At 32.8% G+C, this 17,633-nt stretch overlaps 1 protein-coding gene across 1 annotated transcript in view; it reads right to left on the reverse strand.

Annotated features, from left to right (window-relative positions):
* Positions 1–369: 369 nt before the first annotated feature.
* Positions 370–17,633, reverse strand: part of LOC127727729 (uncharacterized) — a 178,462-nt gene continuing 161,198 nt past the window's right edge. The window contains exons 6-7 of the mRNA XM_052234842.1: positions 1,041–1,100; positions 370–407 (exon numbers count right to left, since the gene is read on the reverse strand). Coding sequence (XP_052090802.1) covers positions 370–407; positions 1,041–1,100 — 98 coding nt within the window. The remainder of the gene's footprint in view (positions 408–1,040; positions 1,101–17,633) is intronic.

Raw genomic sequence — 17,633 nt, forward strand, 5'->3', positions numbered from 1 at the left:
AAAAAAAAAAAACCAGACTCTTGTTAAAACCCCGTTCAAGGAAAACAAACATGATTTTGTTGTTTTATTTCTATTGTTCACCTTCAGATGTCTGTTTACACATTTGGTTTGTTTGTTTACTGCTCTAGTGTCGTATACCCACATCCGGTATCCATAAATGGATGAACTAAATAGTTATACAAATGCCGTGCTTACTTCGAAAATAAAACCAATGGTACATGGTTTTGGTTGGCTGATTAGAGTAGAAAATCTTAAACGTATTAGAATTTTCAGGTAAAATTAAAATAACCATGGAACCAATTCTACTAGTTGTCAATTATGAATTATTACTTTCATATTTGCAATCTATTGATATAACTAGATGGTATTTTAGCGGCCCTCATTGTAGGTTTTGCCAGGATAACTTTCTGCAGTAGTGAACCGTTCCAATCATATACTTACAAAAAGCTGTTTGTTTTTAAAATATATCAACACAAAATAAATAATTTAGAAAGATTTTCATAAACTTTTTTGTATTTTATTTTCCATTTCCCCTTAATGTTTATACACAACTACAACAGTGTTATTTTCATTGTATGTAAGTAAAACAATGTCATGCTACCTACCTTTTGCCAAGTCTTCAAAAATAATAACAGTAGAAGCTACAAATATGTAGACTGTTCCTGCTCCAAAGACCATGATCAAAATTTTTGTGATAATCAACTGTACTGTTGAAGCAACTTCACTAAGTAACATCAAGCAGTAGGCAAAAACTATGGCAACTATCACAGGAGTTACATTGGTGAGAGGTGCACCAGTCGCCAATTCCAAACCGAGACACAGCATTACGATTGTAGACCCAGGATATAAAAGCATTATAAGAAATAGTTGCAATAAGTAAAGGGCGTAAAGAACAGAAAATGCATCGTTTGTGGATAGCAAGGCTCTAAGCTTCCGAATAACCAATACGGCGTTTGCATAATCTGACAGTAACCACCTACGACGTTGCTTCATGAACTCATGCGTATCTTCTGGGCAGAACGTAGTATTTCTAGCATTACTTGAATATCTTAATTTCCATCCTTTCAACATCAATAACGTACACATCCATCTATCTTCACCTGAAACAATAAATTGTATATGCCATAAAAATACTTAAACGCGTCGATGTTTATTCCTCTGTTCTAAAAGGTCTGTTCTCAATGAAATATGTATTTCTTTTCTTTGTGGGTCTACGAGACCGATCTGTGAGTTAATGTATGCAGATGTATGCAGTAAATATTTATATATCTGCGTGACGTCAGTTTCAAACGTATGATCTGTAAAAATTGACGAGTGATTATTAAAATATATGATTTAAATATTAAGTTATCCAAATTTAACGTGTTTGATTCGAGCATCACTGATAAGTCTTTTGTAGACGAAACGCGCATCTGGTGTGCAACATTTTAATCTTGATATCTATGATGAGTTTATTTACAACCACTGGGTCGATGCCTATGCTGGTGGGTTTTTTTTTCCAAGGGTATCACCAGCCCAATAGGCAGCACTTCAGTGTTGACATGAATAATCTTTAATATGGACATAATTATGAATTAACTGTTTACAAAACTTTGAATATTTTTGAAATACTAAGGATTTTCTTCCCCAGGAAAAGACTAGCGTAGCTTTATATAGGAAAACCTGTCGGAATTTGGGTCCTCAATGCTCTTCAACTTCGTACTTTATTTGCCCTTTTTTACTTTATTTTTATTCGAGCGTCACTGATGTAGACGAAACGCTTGTCCGGCGTACATATTTTAATCCTGGTATTTATATTGAGTATATTTACGGACTTTATATAGGGAAAGAATTTTGAAGAATATTGAAATGTTGAATGTTGCAAATGTGTCCTCAAAATAGATAACAATTTTTAATACCGTTGTCTTTTGTAAATACATCTTCCATGTTTTCTACTGGTCCCGAATATTCGTCAACAACTTCTCTAACAGCATTTAGTTTATACATACTAAAACATCCTGGACAACACATAACTGTACCAATAATGTTCTGTGAACTTTTGATTATCCAGAAATCTAAAAGTACAATATTTTGAAATTAAAAAAGGATAAAAAGTAAAATAACAAAAATACCGAACTCCAAGGAAAATTCAAAACGGAAAGTCCCTTATCAAATGGCAAAATTAAAAGCTGAAATACACCAAACGAATGGAAACAACTGTCATATTCCTGACTTGGTACAGGCATTGCCTTATGTAAAAAATAGTGGATTAAACCTGGTTTTATAACTAGCTAAACCTCTCACTTGTATGACAGTCGCATAAAATCCATTATATTTACAACAATGTGTGAACAAAACAAACAGACATAACAGGTAAAAATGTCAAAAATAGCGGAGTAAAGTAAGTGTAATGCACTATATGAAAGGAAATTACTCAAAACAAAATTTAATTGAACATGAGCTTTATACTACATGTGTATTAGCATTCATCATAGCATAAATTTGTGGTTATCATTGACTAAGCGAAAATACTAACCAACGTTGGAAACATAGTGCACAACCGAAAGGAGGCTGCACTTTGTCTTCATCCGAGGCTACTACTTTGCATAGTCAGTTGTAAATAAAACACTATTAAGATTATACTTACAGTCAATATTTACAAAACACGTATTAAAAAAATTATTAGAATATCCGTTATTGGAACTATTGCGCGAACCCAAGAAAAAAATGTTAAATTCTCAAAATGCTACATACGATTTTATTTTAGACAAACGACAATAATTAATTCTTTACCTAGAATAATCAATTTTATGGATACAGACAACAACTGCACTAAGCATCTTCAACTAACGTGAACAACTATAATTGATTGACAGGTAGAACCCAATCTAATCACAACAGCTGTACTGACTATAAGGCTATGATAAACTTTTCTGGAAATAATTCATTTAAAAGGGGCATTAGCTACGAGATTTAAAATCAAATTAAAATATGATTTTTTGTTCAATCATTAATGAAAGCGAAATAGTAAAATAATAATTCGCTTTTAGCAGCCAATTTGGTTCTATTTTGTCAAAATAAGCTAAGAAACATTGCTGATGAATTATTCACTTGTAAGTGAATAATTCGACCTCATTAAATCCGTAATCATGTTACCTTTAATTTAACCCCTTAGCTGGAGATGGGTTACGCATGTATTCAGCTATTAAAAGGAAAAGAATGTCAACGTTGAAAGTGAAACAAAGATGAACCATTTGGTTGAATGATTTGTTCCACAAAATATCATTAATATACAGATAAAAACGATGATAAACATACTTTCTAATCTATAATATGAAATCAAACAGACCTAGACAAATCCAATGGCACGTGGTTTCTATCTATTTAAATTAATATTTATGTTTATATCGGGATATATGACCGTCGGCAGTCTTCGGAGGTCATCTCGATGGCTAATTAGATGACGTCTAGACAAAAATACACATGAAATGTTGATACATATCATCGAGCCCATGCATTGTTAATTGTTTATTTTAGACATTTTGTAATTTGGATACACGTTGTAGTATGTTATAAATCAAATATGAGAATTTGAGTCAAATCGGTGAAAATAAAAATTTATAATTTATCAAAAAAAAGTAATAAAAAAATCATAATTATTCATAATATAATGGTATTGTATTACAATGCAACATGTTTACAATGTGAATTCAAGACATGTATATTGCCCTTTTTCATACAAACTGCTTTGCTAGTAATGGTTTCCAATAGTGTTTTAAAAATATTGCCGAATTTCACTATGAAATCTATCGTATAGTTGCTACTGATTTATAAACATATAACGGTCAACAAATATGAATTTAATAACACAAATTTATGTTAAAAATAAAAGTAATGTATTGACTTCTTGAATCAACATTTTGCCATATGAATTTTAAAAAATGGACAATCATGTAAAACTCTTTTTAGTTATGAACTGCTAGTTTGCGTTCGTTTCCTATCACGATTCTGTATTATAGATACAATGAATCAACGCTTATCCATTGTATCTCTAACATAAACTATTGTGTTGATGTCTTGTCAAAACTAAAGCCTATTCTTAATTAGAAAGTATTGTAAGTCAGTTTAAATAACCATGTTATCATTTTTAACGATGCATTAATAAATATAATTTCAATTAATTGGTTAGAGAAACACAAATATAACACAACATGTCTGTCTCTAAATTATCAGGCATCTGAATATCATCCGTAATTTACAAAGTTACATATTCGAACTTATTTCTAAGTATATATAATAAGTATGCTACTGAAAATTCCATCAAGAAGCCTAATTCTAGGCACATCACTATTCACTTGCCTAGAGATTTGCGATTAAACATTTGTAAAGATATGTAGTAAAAAAGAAAAAGTATACTATATTTATAAATCCTGAAAAAAGGACAAATTGAATGTAATCATTTTCTTTTCAAGTATGTGAAATAGCCAATAATAATCCAAAAATAAACGAGAAAACCGGCTATTATAACGTAATATCCACAGTAAGTGTTATGTTCCAATTGTCGTAGCAGTTCACAGTTACGTCATCTGTTCCTTGAGGCATTGTGACATCACCGAAGCCTTCGGGTTTATATGATCCGTTCATCCTATTTTGACTCCTCAAAATTCAAGAGTCTATCGTAAATTGAGGTAAATTGTATGGCTTTCCAAATACCGTTTCGATTCCTAACATCACTGAAGAGACATTAATTGTCGAAATTCGGATATGGTGTACAAAAACCTTTGCACCTTTTTTAAAATTTATAATTAAGATACATTTATTACATCGGTGATCCGTTTATTTGGCAATCGCCAATGGCAGTCAGCAGGGTTTAGGAACATTTGTTGTTCGACCTGTTAGTCAAATGCGTTTTGTTAAAATATACTTTTTCACTTTTTTGGTCTTTTGGAAAATGTTGTTTGTACTGTATTTAGACCCCTCTAACAAGAAATTTGTTTTGCATGCACACGTATAAAAATTGCGGTTTTTATCCAACGCAATCATAGGTTTGAACGTTGTTTTCAATTTAGACTTGTATATATAGCAATATATATTTAGTAATGATTTTTTTTTAAAACAAAATAAATGTTAGTACCGATAAATCAATATTTAAAGATTTGACCATTTTGTCAAATTGATAACCCTTGCGAATAAGTTTATTTAAAAGATTAATCAGTTGAACTGGAAATGGACATGTATTGATCTGTATACTCAAAACGTTTAAAAAATAAACGATATTGAAAAGGACATGTATAAATCTTTTTATCATATACTACCAATGTACGAACACACCAGGCTGATACTCATATTAGCCCGACCACATGACGTCACATAGAGCTGATAAGCGTTATCATCTCGACCACGTGACGTAATATAGGGCTGATATGGGTTAGGTTATCAGTCTGTATGTGAATTTACGGCTAGTATACTTCCGCTCGTTACACATATGCAAAAACTATCATATTAATGCTAAGTAAATGATAATATTTGTCTTTTAATCAACTTTTTTGTCTTTATAAACGTACCATTGTCGTATATTTTCCGGAATTTGCCAAGTGACGATGAAATGCCATGCGATAACGTTACGGAAAGGCATGCGATAATAACTGGAAGCAGTGAATAAATGTTATATATCAGCCCGCTAAGCACCATTTCGGAAATATGGAATTTACGAAAATTTTATGCTGTTCTATGATGAGTTTATTTACAACCACTGGGTCGATGCCACGGCTGATGGAGTTTTTATTCACAGAGGGTATCACCAGCCCAGTAGTCAGCACTTCTGTGTTGACATGAATTATCATTGAGATGATACATTTTTAAATTCTACGGCTTTTCTACCTCAGGAATAGATTACCTTAGCTGAATTTGGCAAACATTTTAGGAATATTTGGTCCTCAACGCTCTTCAACTTCGTACTTTATTTGGCCTTTTAAAATGTTTTTTATTCGAGCGTCACTGAGTCTTTTGTAGACGAAACGCGCGTCTGGCGCAAACACAAAATTTCAATCCTGGTATCTATGATGAGTTTATTTACAACCACTGGGTCGATGCTACTGCTGGTGGAGTTTTTACTCACCGAAGGTATCACCAGCCCAATAGTTAGCATTTCTGTGTTGACATGAATTATCATTGATATGGTCATAATTATAAATTAACTGTTTACAAAAATTTTTGAAAAACTAAGGCTTTTCTATCTCAGGAATAGATTACCTTAGCTGTATTTGGCAAAACTTTTAAGAATTTTTGGTCCTCAATGCTCTTCAACTTCGTACTTTATTTGGATCTTTTAACTTGACAATGCTCTTGAAACTAATGTAAACATATCACTTTTTTATATTTACCTTTAGCATAGTCAAACATCTGCAGCCAGACAATAGGGTGAATATGAACACCTTTTGGGCGTGTTCTTCCACAGACCGCCCCAACATTCGGGTCAGATTCACACATGTGTAGAACATCCATGATACTTGTATCAACAAAAGTCATATCGGCATCTGTTGCCAGAATATAATCGTCACAATCAAATTCAAACTCTTCACGATATATTTGTTGTGAATCTGTTATGGTGTGTATACTGTTCGATAATCCATTTTTCACTGAAAGGTTTTCAATTGAGCTCGTATCGCCTATAAATATTTCGACGTAGGGGACGGTTGTTGTCTCCGTTTCAACACTGGTTATCTCAGATTCATTATCTTTTATCAGTGACTTGGATTTGTTGTCTGGAACTGTCAAATTATTTTGAGTGGCTTTGCGTTTCTCATTAGTCAAGTCCATTGATTCTACAGAAAGCAAACTTGCGTAGGATGAATTTTTCGATAAATTTTCAGATGACTTCCGAAAATTAGACGAACGATAGTTCAAAACATATTTCATATACATAACTTGACTCCAACGCTTTTTTGCGTTGACCTTTGAGATATCTTTTAGGTGAACAAATAATGGCATTCCATTGTCAATCTTCCAAGAAAGCTGTATTCCGTATGGTGTAAATAACATAACTCCTTCATCTCTCTGTGTAATTAAATTTTCTTCAATTAAGCCCAGTAACTGAAGACCAAATTGCTTAATAGTTTGACCATCGGCACCATTATCTAAGAATATGTGGGATTCTAAAACGACGTTTTCTCTTTTCAAAAGCTTTGAAACCGAAACATTTTTTAGGCTAGCCAGTAATCTGTCCATTTCAATTTGTGATTCCTGGTACATTGTAGTACACATAAATACGCGTCTGACATTTCTTTTCTTATAAGCTGATATGTTAAATGGGGTTGCTTTTATTGTATAATAGGTCCGACTTAATGAATGCTGTGTTGTTAAAACGGCTTCATACATACTAAACTCGTTAGACAGTATAATTCTGTCATTCAATATATCCAGCAATATTGGTAGAATAAGTAGTGCCGCTACAGTTCCGTACAATGCAATATTGTCTGCACTAACTTTGATTTCTTGAGAAGGTGGACCTATAGTATTAGCCCATGAAATGTGGGATATATCTATCACTGAAGAAAACGTTAACACCAGTATAGACGACATTATAATTGACGATAGATATATCGGCAAATGAACAACACATCTTGCAACTTTAGATCTGGCATTGAAATACTTAACACACTGACACAGAAATGAAGTCAGCAAGACCGAAACACAAAGACAAAGATTTGTTGTATTCGGCAAATACAAAGTCTCGAAAAATGACTCCAATGATACCAATTCATTCGTGCTAGATTTTCGTTGTGAAAAGTAAACAGCAAACACACAAGTTAGCATCTTCAAAATAATATATAATAAAGCGGAGTTCTGAGTGCCTCTGTCATCTGTTGTATGTATAAATGTTTGATATTTAGGAGTAACAATTAGTGATATTATGACCAGGAAGAAAAATGTTAATCCAGATTCTTTTGCCGTCATTCTGTCTGTAGTCACCAGCAATACAAAACAAGCAATTATGCAGCTTAGAAAAACTAATACCAATAGTGTTTGTATGAAACGACTAGTTTTTGTTTTGTTCTTCTGAAACAAAAACAAAAAAAGACCTATGTATATGAAATATAATTATAATCACACAATTAAAATCATATCCCTTTAAAAATAATTTTAACTGCTGATTTTTTATTATTTCAATAATTGCGAGTACTCTTAGATCGCTAATTTGTGTTTAAAGTCTTTTTGTTAGTTGTTTTTGTGTACTTTGTGTCAATCTGATGAGTCAAACCTTTTTAAACTGATTTCGTAGTTCTTATATTGTGATGTTACACCACTGTCCTAGGTTAGGTGAGGGAAAGGAGCCCGCAAACATGATTAGTCCGATACATTCTGTATGTACCTGTCCCGACTAAGAAGCCTGTAAATCAGTGGTTGTCGTTCGTTGCTGTATATTATATTTATTTCTCGTTTATTGATTTGAACATAAATCAGGCCGTGAGTTTATTCGTTTGAATTAAACGACCCCGACGTGTGTCGTTTAAAACTCTCTATGCGGTATGGGTTTTACCTATTGTAAAGGCCGTACGATTATCTATAGTTACTAACTTCTACGTCAAAATTGGTATTTGCTGCTTCTCTGCTAAGCACGCGGTATTAAGGAGTAAGAGCAAGGACTGGTCGGCTCCTCGGAGTCAGAAAAATGTGTCCGGGTAAGGTGACATGTCTTCCTGCGGACTGTTACCTTGTGAACTAGCACGTTAAAAATCCGGCTCAGCGTGTCGGTCTAGTACAAAACAGGGTTGATATTCATATTACATTAACATGTTCTCGTCCTGAATATGCATATTAATTTGTCGCTGGACGTTAAGCAGCCATCCATCATCATCATCATCATAAGGTCCCTGATGGACAGTTGTCTCATTGGCAATCATACCACATCTTCTTCTTTCCTTGCTAAGTCTTTTATAAGAAGTTATTGTTCTATATAAGTTTACCACCGGCTTTTCGCAATGTTCGTGTTTCTTTGCGAATGGACTTTCTGTGTGCTTTTTTGTGTACTGTTGGTTGCCTGTATGTCTGTTTCAAAACGATCATTGTTGTAAAACAGATTTGTACTTTCAACTGTGTTATAAGAAAAAAAAAAGAGAAATTCCGTATACCTGAATTCACATAATACTTTCCTACAATGTATATAAGTGCTGGGCAAATACTCCTATGATTTAATGATGTAAGAGTATATTGATCGATAGATAGGTTTACAAGTTTCTTTATAAAATAAATAATGATCATATAAATTAAAGGAGATATATCAATGAGACAACAAACAGCCAACCCAATAACATATAAAACAAAATAACTTAAGACTTGGAAATGGCATATGAATATGTGGCAATTTTTAACTAGATAATTGAAATCTTGACCCTCTTCTTTTTTTTTTTATCTCGATCAGCGGAATAGCGTGGAATAAAAAAGGAAATTCTCTTGAAATTTTAAAAAATACGTTTTTGGAAAAACACTTATAACTTGATATAATGGTATATTGTAAATGTTTTTTTAACTAAAGGTTTCTTCGAACTAGACATCTAAGTAACTGTAGTGTTTATGTCGTTATCATTGTCCGCCCTTTATTTGTAATTTTTTTCTTACTTTAATCTGAGCGTACATTTAACCATTAGGTGAGTTTGTTTAGACTTTGTCTGACACTTGAAATTTGAGTTTTGACAACTGCAACATTCATAACTACAACATTTTAATTGTTAATTTGAACTTTGTAGTTATTTGAGTCATTTAAAATAGTTAATCGCTAATATCTGTGTGTGTTTATATCGTAACAACTTTTCGTACAACTTATATATTGTTTTCACATCCAACAAACATGTATCTATAAAGATATTGACATGTTTGTATGTTAAATTTGAGATTTAAACCGATACAGTTTACAGGATTTGGAGATTAATATACTCTTAAATAAAATTTGGAACAGAGTTATCACTGCTGACGTAGATGTTGGTGGGAAATAGTGTAATGTGGTGATATGTTTTTAGCCAAGACATTAAATGGTCCATATGGTATTGCCAGAGGTTATATACAAATATACATTAGTTTAAATTACATTATAAATATTAAAATGATTTTGTTTTTGTAAAATGTCAGTGAGACAGTATAAAGCTTTAAAAAGGATATAAGGATGTGGTATCTTCAAATAAAAGAACACATTCATTCTATATGACTGTCATACAAGTGAGAGGTTTAGCTAGCTATAAAACCTGGTTTTATCCACCATTTTCTCCATAAGGAAATGCCTGTAACAAGTCAGGAATATGTTTTCCATTCGTTTGATGTGTTTGAGCTTTTGATTTTGCCATGTGATAAGGAATTTTCCGTTTTGAATTTTCCTTGGAGTTCGGTATTTTTATTATTTTTATTTTTTCATATGTAACAAATACAAATACAGCTTCCATTATTTTTCTACATGTACAGAAATAACTCAAAACTATCAATAAGACAAAGATTGATGAAAGATGACTAAAAAAAAAAGGCACAGAATCTATGGTAAAACAAAATATATAACAATAAAATAAATCGTATGCTTTAAAAAAATTATTCACTTACCATTCCTGGTGAAAACATGGAAAACATCATTCCTGAGTGTAACACACCTAATAACAGAAATCCTGGTATTTTCCACAGATAACTCCAAACTAAACTAGTCAACATATAACTCTCAGCAACGGATGATATGACACCCTTAAAAAGATACAATTTTTGAAATATATAGTTAACCTATGAATATCATAGACACATAATGTATTACTTTCACAATATTGTTAAGATAAAAAAAAAGTTGCAATTTAAAGAAACAAATGCGTACAAGTACAACCAAATTAAAATAGGAATACATAGGTGCCTTAAATTGTCAGTATTCACGAACGTCTGCTTTCTATGTTTTCAATGTTTCAGTTTGCCATTTTCAACAGATTCCCCGTCTTTTCACAATTCAATATAACATTACACTTTATCGGCTACCATAGAGTTTAAAAATAACAAAGTTAAATTTGTTTGCAAATAGCTGAGTAAAGACTACTTCATTGGTAAACTCGGATAAAATTTTCTTCCATTTGAAACATTTACAAAGTTTTAACACCAGAGACTCATAACTTTTTATGATGCAATTTTGTTTTTAATCTTTAGAAAAGTTAACGATACACGTATATGTTTTACAAACTCCAGGCCACGTATTCACATTCATTATTATATAACTGTTATTTTAATATGATAGAATGCCAATATAGTCCATGGATTTCATTGCCTCTTAATCGTGTAAACTTAAAAAAAAAACCATGTATTTGCCACTGGTCTCCAAGCAAATAAGAGCAATTAACCACTCAAAGTCGAAATTACAATTTGTAAAACAATTTATATATTGGAATGAGTTTAACATCACTGTTAAACTAATACTAAGGGTTGTATAAGTGCTCAAAAACATGTTTAACACGGCAACGTGTTTGTATATGCCTGTCCTAAGTTAGGAGCCTGAAATTAAGTTGTCGTCTGCTGTGTTTATAATATAATCGTTTCGTTTATCTGTTTATATGTTGTAAGTATAAATTAGGCCGTTAGTTTTCTATTGTGAATTGTTTCCAATTTTTACCATGTCAACCTTTTATAGCTGACTATACGATATGTGTTTACTCATTGTTAATGGACTACAGTGCCCTATACATCCTCGTCCTTAAAATATTCATGATAACAGTCCAAAAAGGGGAAGAATATACAAAGGGGAAGAGCATACCAAGGGGAAGAACATACCAAGGGGAAGAATATACCAAGGGGAAATACATACCAAGAGGGAGAACATACAAAGGGGAAGAACATACCAAGGGGAAGAGCATATCAAGGGGAAGAATATACCAAGGGAAAGAACATACCAAGAGGAAGAGCATATCAAGGGTAAGAACATACCAAGAGTAAGAATGTACCAATGGGAAGAACGTACCAAGGGGAAGAACATACCAATGGCAAGACCATACCAATATGAAGAACATATCAAGGGGAAAAACGTACCAATTTGAAGAACATATAAAGGAAAAGAACATATCAAGAGGAAGAATGTACCAAGGTGAAGAACATACCAAGAGGCAGGACATACCAAGAGGAAGAATATACCAAGGGTAAGAACATACCAAGAGTAAGAATTTACCAATGGGAATAACATACCAATGGGAATAACATACCAATTGGAAGAACGTATCAAGGGGAAGAACATACTAAGGGGAAGAACGTATCAAGGGGAAGAACATACTAAGGGGAAGAACATATCAAGGGGATGAATATATCAAGGGGAAGAACATACCAAGGGAAAGAATATTCCGAAGGAAATGAACATACCAAGGGAAAACATATCAAGGGGAAGAATGTACAAAGGGGAAGAATATACCAAGGGGAAGAACAAACCAAGGAGTAGACAAACCAAGGGGGTGAATATACCAAGGAAAAGAACATACCAAGAGGAAAACATATCAAGGTGAAGAACATACCAAAGGGTAGAATTACAAAGGGGATGAATATATCAATAGGAAGAATATACCCAGGGAAAGAACAAACCAAGGGGAAAACATATCAAGGGAAAGAACATACCAAGGGAAAGAACATACGAAGGGAAAGAACATACAAGGGGGAAGAACATACCAAGGGGATCAATATATGAAGGAGAAGAACATACCAAGGGACATACCAAGGGGATCAATATATGAAGGAGAAGAACATATCAAGGGGAAAAATACCAAAGAGTAGGACATACCAAGGGGATGAATATATCAAGGGGAAGAACATATCAAGGGAAAGAACATACCAAGGGGAAGAATGTACAAAGGAGAAGATTGTACAAAGGGAAAGAACAAACCAAGGGGAAGAACATATCAAGGGAGGAATATATCAAGGGGAAGAACATACCAAGGGAAAGAACATACCAAGGGGAAGAATGTACAAAGGGGAAGATCGTACAAAAGGAAAGAACAAACCAAGGGGAAGAACATATCAAGGGAGGAATATATCAAGGGGAAGAACATACCAAGGGAAATCGCAATCATCATTACAAGAAAGACAAACGACATCGTGACTAAACAAAAAAAACGAATAGACAAACATAGAAACAAGAGTAATAAAATGGCACAGAAAAGATGAGCTTGAGCAACACGAACCCGACAAAAAATCGGAATAAACTCATGTTCTCCAGAAGAGTCAGCAATAATACTACTCTACTATTGACAAGATTCGCATTATTCCTGTTGATATCCGTAGATTATTCATAACCTGTGATGAATACATGACAACTCGGACCAAAGACAAGTCAGATCAAGACAACTCGGATCAAGACAACTTCGATCAATCTTAAGACAACTCGGATCACTTTTAAAGACAACTCGGACCAGTTTAAAAGACAATTCGGACCACTTCTAGAGGCAATTAAGAAATGTTTGAAAGAGGGTCGTAATGGAGGTACCTTCACGAAGATTAACAACGTTACAAATCTTGCCACGGAATAACGTTTACGGTAAAAAAAAATGTTTTGATGTTACGATACATATTGGAGCGTAACGAATCAGAACAACTTTGTGAAATAATTTCGATGTAACCATTTGGAAAAGATACACTTAAAGATAGTACCAATTCGCCTGTTAGGTCCTAATAGGCCCAAGTTAGTTAATCACAGAGAATAATGTTACATCTCCTTCTACTAAAAACGAAACAGCAGAGAGGTATGTGCATCAGCTGGGTCATCTCATTTATACATAAACATATTAGACGATTAACCAACCTCTGTTTGATGAGATTGTTTTTTTAAGGTCGCGCTTAATTCATGTAACATTCTGGACTTATGACGAAATTTTATCACATAAAAGTACATAATTTAATTTTGCTGTAAAGAGTACAGTCGACAAAGGAGGATGGACAAGATTTGATAAGAACAATTAAAATAGTTGTTTCTGTAATTGCAAAATAGTCATATTTGATATTTTGTTTGTCTTATTGACTAAGTAAAACGGAAAATATTAAGACAATGATTTCTTTTAATTCTCACATTATATGCTGATCAACTCATATTTTTGATATACATGTAGTATAGTAAATAACGAGTTGGCGATTTTTTTTCAATATCACCTAATAATTTATTCCTAATTAAAAATAAAGAAAACACCTCGTTATAAATGATGTGTCATGTGTTTGATTACGATTCGGATCCAATTGATGCGTTAATATGCACGTTTGAAGTTAAAAAAATATCATTAAGACAACCAAGAAGACAAAAAGGAAAGTCATATAGAAACAGTGCAACAATAAAAAATAAAGAATATAAAACAAATTCTTCAAATATTTATTCAAAGAAAGAGGAATTAGGTCAAGAACGATGTAATATAATTTTATTTGATAACATATAACTACTTTAATTCTAAAGAAATAAGAAAAAAAATCATCGTTAAAAAAAATGGTTCGACTTGCATTAAATCTAGAATTGGGTTCACAGACACCCGTGTACTTTAAAAGAAAACCTAAGGGTTTTTAGAATATTTAAACAAAATTCTTGGGGGTCTATACTTTGAAATGTTCGATTTAATTTCAATGTTATACATGTATATGTATTAAACTATTTCAGTCAAATCTAGACAAAAACAAATACAAATCATATTAAACGTTAAAGCCAAGAAGAGCCACTGGTCTGAACAGTGTTTCAAACTCCTCAGTTGTTTTTGGTCCGTGTTGTCCTGATTCCCCGGTAATGAGGCGTTTTACTGTAGCGAGTAAGTAAAGTCTCGTGTCTTACATTAATATGTAGATTTTCTTGCCCAATTAATGCATAAGTGTGAACGAAAGTCATTTAGAAACAGTGCGACATTGAAAAATAAAGAATATAAAAACAATTCCTGAAAACTTTAGCGTAAATAATCTTTCATAAATCATACCAATAAAAGCGATCCCCAATGGGGCCACTCCTTCCATTTCCCTCCTGTTGAAAATGATGATGTCCATATTTGTGATAACAACGAGGCAACATATGGAAACAGTACAATCAAAAGAGTAACCGATTTCCTGCAATATAATAAAAACATAGATATAATAATGGTGATAATAGTAAAACAACTAGTTATATGCAATTTAATATGGACGTCAAAAGTAAACATTTAAAATAGCTTGAGCGATGGCGTCGAAAAAAGGGCCGTTCAACATGACATCAGTTTTGAACATGCTGAATTTAAATTACTTTGTAAAGATACTTGTTGGACGTCATAGGTTGTAAAAAACACTCATTTATTTTGTAAACAATACGAAGTCTTTCAATTGGAAGTTTTGGGTAATGATTAACGTAACGGTTTGCATTGGACTACATAATAAAAAAAAATGTCGTATATTGGGGTCAGTTCAAGTGTCATTAGTATGGTACAAGCAAGCAAACAAACACAGAAGTGAAAACATTCATTTCAAGAAGCAAATGTGTCGGTCGGATAAATGACAAAACCGGTAATATATGTTAATGTAAAATAGATAATTTGTAGCATTACGTCAGAGTAAACGTGTTTCCAGCACTTTTCGACATTGATCGATTAACATTCAGATGAAAAACGGATATCAAACAAACAAACAAATGATAATAAAGTCTTACCATTCGTTTATTGACTCTAATTTCCCCCGGCTTATCAACAAAACTAGGGATCCCTGGTGTATGAAGAAGAGGATAAAAATAAGGCTGGATAGAATAAACCTCACGAGGATATTCAAGCACATCTTTGTACCTGAAAAAAACCAATTTTCTTAGGTTTAACATAATATAAAAATAAGAAGATGTGGTATAATTGCCAACGAAGCAACTCTTCACAAGAGACCAAATGACACAGAAATTAACAACTAGAGGTCATCGTACGGCCTTCAATAATGAGCAAAACCCATACCGCATAGTCAGCTATAAAAGGCCCCGAAATAAATGCCTTTGGACACACCTTTAGTGCTGATAAAACTTTGTATAGATAAATTCACATATTTTAGTATCAGGACTCTATGCGTAGAGCTTCAAATCTATCTATCATACTACCAAACAGTGAAAATCAACACAAATATACAACAAAAACTACTTTTTGTCAAATTTAATTCTAAATATGTAAACTTTGATGTTATCGTTAGATGCACTATAAGGGATCATACATGATATGAAAGGTAGCTTGGGTTTCACTTTTAATTTAAACCATCTTATACCCCAAAACAAATCAAAAAGAATCAAAAAACGTTTGCTAGATATTTTTGCCCGTTTTTTTGTTGTTGTTGTTGTTGATATTCCCCGTCTTTAACTTGCATTGAGGTGTGAGTTTTCCCACGTGTTGAAGGAATCACTATTAGTATGAGTAGAAATGTTGTGTAAGGAATACATGTACACCATTATCCTTTCGTTTTTATTTTATACTGTATAAAAATGACTGTCTTGGCTATGTAATTAAGTGCCAGTCTTTGTAAGAATTTATGTACACCATTATCCTTTCTTTTTTTTATTTTATACTGTATAAAAATGACTGCCTTGACTATGTTGTAATTAAGTGCCAGTCTTTGTAAGAACCAGGCAATTAAGTAGAATTTGAAAACGTGGCAGAAAAAAACCCACCGACTTAACCATCCTATTTTGAAGTTACCCTCATCCTGAGTTAAAAATGGTAATTCGATAAATCTGTAGATAACTTTTGGTTAGAATGATAGCAACTGATGGAGTTAGCTCCCCTTAATTTTAATTTCTAGTGCATTTCAACCAAATTATATCTTAAATACCAGAACAGGAAAAGGAAACGAATGTTATATTCGTGCACCATTATACATTTGAACATAAATTAATGTAAACTTGAGAGGATTTTTGTTTGTCATGTTTTCACCACTGTCTGATTCATAGGCAGATTGACACATAAAACGTAACAGTAGTATTTGGGAAGCCACAAACATGCAATAGTCATTTCTTATGAATAAAAAAGAAGTTATATATACATCAATGAGTCAAGTTCTAAATCGCCCATTGTCCTTAAAACTTGTGATTGACTTGAACAGGACCTTCAAATTTCTTTCATTAATACCAAATTTTCCAAATAACAAAAACACAAATATGTTTCGTTAAACAACCACTGGCGAGATCCGTGAGTTGCATGAATAAAGTTACTAAGTATAGAACGATCGATCTATGGTTGAACTTCATAATTAAAATGATTAATTGTCCTTCTAATTTAGTAAAACCCCGTGAAAATCAACTGCTCATGATTTGGGAGCATTTCAAGGAGGAAAATATGAGCTAGATAATAAAGAGTCAGGGTTTTGTTTTGCGTCTTTTATAAGTTACTATCCTAAGGTAGCTTAGAATGGTTTTGTCTAACAAAAATCGTTTTCAAGCAACGTCACAGAGATCCTTAAGCATTCTTGGTTATTTCTATATTGATTGAAATATCAAAGTACACATTACTTAAAAAGTTCACTGATAAAACATGCATACACCTTTGAAAAGTCTGTCCATTCGAACTAAAGAAAACACCTTTTAAAAGTGCCAGTCTTTGTAAGAATCAGGTTATTTAGAAAAATTTCAAAACATACCCGAAAAATACTCACTGACCTAACCATCCTATTTCGAAGTTACCCTCATGCTGAGTTAGAAATGGAAGGTC

Source organism: Mytilus californianus, unplaced genomic scaffold (genome assembly GCF_021869535.1).
Source record: "Mytilus californianus isolate M0D057914Y unplaced genomic scaffold, xbMytCali1.0.p SCAF_2, whole genome shotgun sequence".
In the NCBI taxonomy this organism is placed as follows: Eukaryota; Metazoa; Mollusca; class Bivalvia; order Mytilida; family Mytilidae; genus Mytilus; species Mytilus californianus.